At 48.0% G+C, this 6086-nt stretch overlaps 1 protein-coding gene across 1 annotated transcript; it reads left to right on the top strand.

Moving 5' to 3' along the window:
* Positions 1 to 1099: 1099 nt before the first annotated feature.
* Positions 1100 to 5381, top strand: NEUTE1DRAFT_102779 (uncharacterized protein; the record flags this gene model as incomplete). The annotated part of the gene is made up of 5 exons (XM_009854884.1): positions 1100 to 1754; positions 3346 to 3383; positions 3589 to 3716; positions 3794 to 4842; positions 4912 to 5381. The coding sequence occupies 5 exons, from the start codon at positions 1100 to 1102 to the stop codon at positions 5379 to 5381; spliced, it is 2340 nt and encodes a 779-aa protein (XP_009853186.1).
* Positions 5382 to 6086: the final 705 nt, after the last annotated feature.

Here is a 6086-nt window from a genome sequence, read left to right as displayed (position 1 = left end):
ACTCTTTACGCTTATACTAATAATTTTAACAATGTTATTAGGATGCTCATTATTTACCAGCATTATTATTATCAATACCTTCTAGCGGGTATTGGGGTAGCGTACTATATCGATAACGGTTTAAAAGATAATATAAATATTAAAATAGATAATTATATGATTTAGAGTATTAAAATATTGACTTTTTGTACTAGTTTTGGCTGGATTTTAATATTAAACGATTGAGTTGAGTTGTGTAAAGCAATGTCAAATGGCTAGATTTGTTAAATGCGGTGTGTGTGTGTGTGTGTGTGCACGCACACACCCCGCCAAGACTGCATAGGCGATTGAGTGTGGGAACTGCATAAAGATGGCAGTGGGTGGAAGGCAGCACCTCCCAGATAATGGAAACTTCCCTAACTTGATAAAGCATCAGCGCACTCCCAGCCAAACTTGCGCGCATCCCAAGTTTCAAGGTGTAAACTTGATTGCTTCAACCACAAACTATAGTACCCACAGAACTTCGTATATGAGAAGGTTTATGCTATGCTTGTCTTATCGGTACGTGGTCCTACTTGGCTTGATATCCGGAATTGCATACGCAGCACCAGCTTCTGCAAACACACGGCCACAACACGGCCTTTCAAGATCTATAAATGGAAAGCTGGTCCCAGTTGGTAGAGGCCTGCTTGTAAATACTGTAGATATTGGTTTACGTGCATGAAGTCACAATATGGTCTGAAATGGTCTCCATAGCGTCAAGACGTAGGATGCGCGGATGTTACCTAGGCTCGGAGTGCGCTGAGGTTCAAGTTCTTTCGTAAAATCACCAAGACTGGTTTATCATTTCACCCTCCTCCGAGTGTCATTTTCACAGGTTCACATGGTCACATGGACGTGTTAGTCATCTTACACCTTAAGACACAACCTGCTGTGGCCATTTTCCCATTCACTGGGCTTTCCATTCAGTTCCCCGTGGCTCCCTTCCGCTACTTACCTTTTCGCCGCAGCCCTGGTTTCTCAGTCCTCTTCCCTCAAGCGCAACACTTCGGAGCATCGCGACAGGCACGATCTAGGCTCTGCACTTTCCATTTCGAATTTTCGATGGTCCTCAATTACCATGGAAGAGAATTCAGCCGACCCTTCTTGGGCGGCGACCAAGCTTACCACTGAAAGCCCGTTGCTTCCTTCTCAACCTTTCCATAACGGCACCAAGAATGGCTTCCAGTCCTCCTCATTGCCCCACTTGGGTGACTTCATCACGAAGTTGATCGAGGACGCGTACAAACTCCAGAGCGCGAACGCAGAACTCGAGCGCACCAAACAGCTTTTGCGGGAGGCCGAGGACAAGCTTGCTTCTTCCGAGGAGAGCAAGTCTCATTTGAGCACAGAGATCGACAGAACAAAGCAACAGTTGCGTCGGGCTGAGAATGCGCTCAAGAGAGAACAGAAGATGACCGAGCGACTCGAAGCAGACAATGTGTCGCTCAAAGCTAGTCTGCGCAACCACCAAGACTTGCTGAATGGCACTGAGAGTCTTCGCATCAGGGCGGAAAACAAGCTGCGAGCAGTTGATAGTCGCACAACCATCCTCGAGGCTGTTATCAGGAAGAAGAATGAGGCTTTGGAGCAGAAAGATGAGGAGATGCAGTTCAAGATTCACAGCTACAGAGACCGTCTTAGGAAGATCGAAGGCCAGTTTCGAAAGACCTGGTCAATTATCCGCCTACTTGCTGCCTCCAACTTCTGTGGGGTGAAGGACGGTCTCATATCTGGTATCTTCAACAACCATGACGTGCTTGAAGAGGGGTTAATACTGGCGGAGATCACGAGGGAGATGGATGGGGAGTTTGTCGAATTTGTCCGGGAATTCAGACGGGATCTTCGCCGCACCAGGGCTTCGGTCGGTAGTCTTTTTTGAGATGCTCTACACATGAGGTGAGTTAACACATCTCCATAGCTCTTCCACTGTTAAACTCATTGGCTCCAGTAACTTACTTTACAGACCAACCACTTTGCAGATATCAGCTCATTTGTTTGATGCAATCTTGTATGGATGTTGAGGCTCAGAATCTTTGTGTGGATGGTTATGGAGCGGTTTGTGGGATATCTGCCTGTCCTTGAGCTTCGTACAGCTTCGAAGTTGGCCTTAACCTACGCTGGCCGCTATGAATACCTGGTTTGGAGGGGCTTCTAGTTTCACCGGTTAGCGAAATGGGAGGGCAGATCTCGAGGATTGGTAGGCTTGTGAGGTGTGAAATGATCCTGATGCCACAGCTTATTGTGGAACATATATCACTGGCAATGAAGGGTTCAAGACAAGGGCCTGAAATCCTTCGTGTATTTCAAGGAGGGTATAATCGCCAAAGTATCAAAAGGGTTGTTACAAACCTCACTCTTCAGCCAAATTAGATTTGAGACGAGGACTCCCTGAGGCCAGCGGCACCGAGAGATGGTTATCACGAGCCAGAGATTCTTTCGCGCACGTCTAAACCTACCTACCGTATAATTTCGGGGCACTGGGTTTTAGGTTCCCTGGAAATCAGACATAATTCGTAAGCGTACTGCAACTTTGATGCCCATCAGAAATCGCATGCAAGACGGTGATTGTCGATATCTCCACCCTCCAGCGCCCTTTGAAAGATAGGTAGGAAAAGGCAGGACATTGTAAGAATTAAGTATACACTCCTCCGGGCTCTTGAGCTGTCACCCCCACTATTTTTCCCGGGCATAAAAAGCACATATTCGTGCGGTATGCTTACAGTTTATGCTTGATTTCCAAGGAACCTAAAACCCAGTGCCCCGAAATTATACGGTAAGCAATCCAAGAACCAAGAGAAAACATGGTACTGCAAAGAATCAGGCGGATGGTTTTTAGGTTCCCTGGAAGTCAGGCATAATCTGTAAGCATACTGCAACATTCATGCCCACCAGAAATTGTTTGCAAAATGGTAATAATGAATATCTCCACCCTCTAGCGCCCTCGAAGGAAAAAAGGAAAGGAGGGAAAAGGCAGGGCATCAGGAAAATCGAACTTACAGTACTTCGGGGTAGCAACACATCTCCTCCTCTTATTTAGGTGGGCATAAAATGCACATATTCGCGCAGTATGCTTACAGACTATGCTTGATTTCCTGGGAACCTAAACTTCATCCGCCCGAGTCCTTGCAGTAGAAACTAACGGAACCACGGCGTTGGGAAAACGGTCAGATGGGTTTCTCCTGCATACCATACTTGGAGGCAATGGCACAGTAGTTGGGGAAGTCCATTCCCGCTGCAGTGGGAATGCATATTACATATATGGGTACGAACCCTAACACGAGAAGTGTCTTACATACGTAGATCTTGAGATATTGCGGTATATAGGGTATGTTCAAGCTACAGATTATGCAGCTGCGCGGAATGTTGGTAATGTGCCCGGATTGCCCTACATTAATTTCCAGGTTTCAGTCAACAAAAGTTGCTGCTTTATTTCCCCTCACTACCTACTTATCTGCTCTCTCTCTCTTCTTAATCTGCTCTCTCTCTTCTTAATCTGCTTTCTCTCTTCTTAATCTTCTCTCTCTTTCCCCTTCCTCGTCTGTCCTTTCCACTATATTTCATTGACAGGACAACCATCGTCTCCAAATACCAACCGCGAAGCTCGTCAGATCTCGTGTACAATTCAAGTCAGGCACGCCACAGCTCAACCCATCCCTTTTCTTCCCATCGGACGGCATTCCTCCGGCAAGCAGTAGGTATTCCATTTGCCCGCACCTTCCTCTTGCAGCCCAGCCACAAGCTCACGAGGGTGTCGCTTACAGATCGAGGACAGAATGCAACTCAAGCCTCCCAGCGATACGAACGCTCGCGTAGCGGGCACCTCGAGCGAGCAACAAACCGTTCCGAAGTCGGCAGAGGCAAACGTGCCTAAGATGGAAAACACCATGTTGGCAGCGGAGAACGAGAAGTTGAAAGCGGAGCTGGAAGACGTCAAGCAAGAGCTGCGTATGGCAAAGATCAAGGTGGAAATGGAGGAGAAGGCGAGGGAGCAAGAAGCCGAAAAGCTGCAAAAGGCAAACGAGAGCCTCGAGGCTGCCCAGAGAAAGATTGCTTCGATGAAAGAAGCCAACACCGACATGGTTTTGGCCTTCCATACCACTGGACACCAGCTGCACAAGGCGACTGAGGAGGCCATTTCTGCTCAACATGCACGGGATGCTCTCCAAAAGGAGCTCGAGGGCATCAAATTTGTACGAGCCGCCCTCGAATCGGAGCTCGGGGCTAAGGAGCGTGAGTTGTGCAAGAGCCGGGCAGAAATGTCTCTTCAGGGCGAATGCCTCGAAACCACCAAGCAGCGATTGCTTGCGGTGGAAAACATGCTGCACAATTCCCGGAAAACGAGTACCACTGTGGCTTCGGAACTTGAGTTCACCAAGCAGATACTTCAAGACGCAAACAATGAGATTGGTGCTCGCGCATCTGCACAGGCTGCTCTACAAACAGAGCTCGAGGACACGAAGCACAAGCTGCACTTGGCAATGAAGGAGAAGGCGTCCAGCGAAACGGAGAGGAAGCTTCTGAATTCATCGCTCGCGATGACCAAGCTGCATTTGAGCAGGGTGGACGCTGCACTTGCTGCTTGTATGTCAGAGAACAATGTCCTGAAAGGTTTTGTTTCGGGTCAGTCCACCACCACTGAAACCGCAGTCTCCCAGATTGTCGACAAGATTGCTGCCCTCGACCACTCCATCAAAGGAAGATTATCTGCTGTCGAGAACTCAGTCATCTCTACCCTGGGCGAGCTGCACAACGGAGTTCAGAGCAACGTGGAGCTGGTAGAGGGGCTCAAGCTTCAGTTGAGCGAAGCAAAGCTGCCGGCTGGTGTTCTTGAGACCACCACGGCCGAAGAAAGCAAAGAGTGCGCTGAGCGCAGCTCCATGGAGATTATAGATGAAGAAACATCCATGCCAGCATCTCTCAAGCTGCGCTTGCAGGAGGTAGTAGAGGAGAGCAAGCGTCTCACGCAGGCGGGTAGCGTCGCTGAAGATCCCGATGCCGCTGATCCGAAGACCAGTCATGAGGTCAACGAGATATTTGGTGACTACTTGACCCACGTCGTGGAGAAAATGGTCAAGGAGGAGAAAGCAGTCCAGGAGGCCATTCGCAAGGCTAGGGAGAGGATTATCAAACACCAAGACTGGTTGTACAGGTTCCGTAAGGTGATTGGGCAAGATGAAAGCATTTTCGATGAATTGACGCATGTTGGGTTGCGTTTTAAGTGTTGGGAGCGGAGCGAATCTTTGATCAAGATTCTTTTCGAAGTGGAAGAGCAGTATGATGATGTTCTAGATCACTTGGATACAATTCTGGAAGAGTGTGACGAGATGGTGAAGGGCCGTGAAGCTGTGCTGGAGCTATGAAAGCCAGAATCAGGGATGGGGTTTGGATCAATGACTGGCTTGGCATGATAGGAGGGTGATGTGATGTATTTGACTGATAATCAACCATATCTTTCAAATGGTGCAGAGAAATCCTTGGTTACAGCTTTTCGGAACCTTAGGGACGGTGTTGGGAAGATTAATTGAAAGTGGAAGTTTTGTTCAACGGCGGGTGAGATAGGTGGCAATCGACAGGGTCGTTTGGCTTTGCAGTAGTGCTGTAACTGGCGTGTTCTGGCTGCGCAGATAGGGCACGGCTTCCCTAAACTTCTTTCCGGTTTGCAGTCAGGGCACCTTCCGTGCTCGATTCGCGAGGGACCATCCCTTAATTTCCTTGTTTTTTCTTCTTTTTCTTTTATTTGGAAGAGGGGAATTCGCTACTGCACACCTCATTCTCTCGGGCGGCGGAGGTAGAACGCTGAGGATCGAAGGTCAGTTCCTATCTGTTTCCCCACTGGCAACTCTGCTGCCCATCTAGTAGATGTTCCCACACTCAAACACCTGTGCAGTCTTGGCAAGCGGTGCGTGCGTGCACACACACACACACACACACCGCACTTCTATATTGCACAACTTTATCAAAATCTATTATTTGACAACAATTTCTATATTAAATTAAAGCTATTTCAATGTGCAAAATAATTAAGATACTAATAATTAATTAAATCCATCACGATAATACCTCCC

This window comes from Neurospora tetrasperma (assembly GCF_000213175.1).
Source record: "Neurospora tetrasperma FGSC 2508 unplaced genomic scaffold NEUTE1scaffold_5, whole genome shotgun sequence".
Classification (NCBI taxonomy): domain Eukaryota; kingdom Fungi; phylum Ascomycota; class Sordariomycetes; order Sordariales; family Sordariaceae; genus Neurospora; species Neurospora tetrasperma.
Note: the sequence above shows the minus strand (reverse complement) of the source record. Positions and strands in the feature narration are given on the sequence as shown.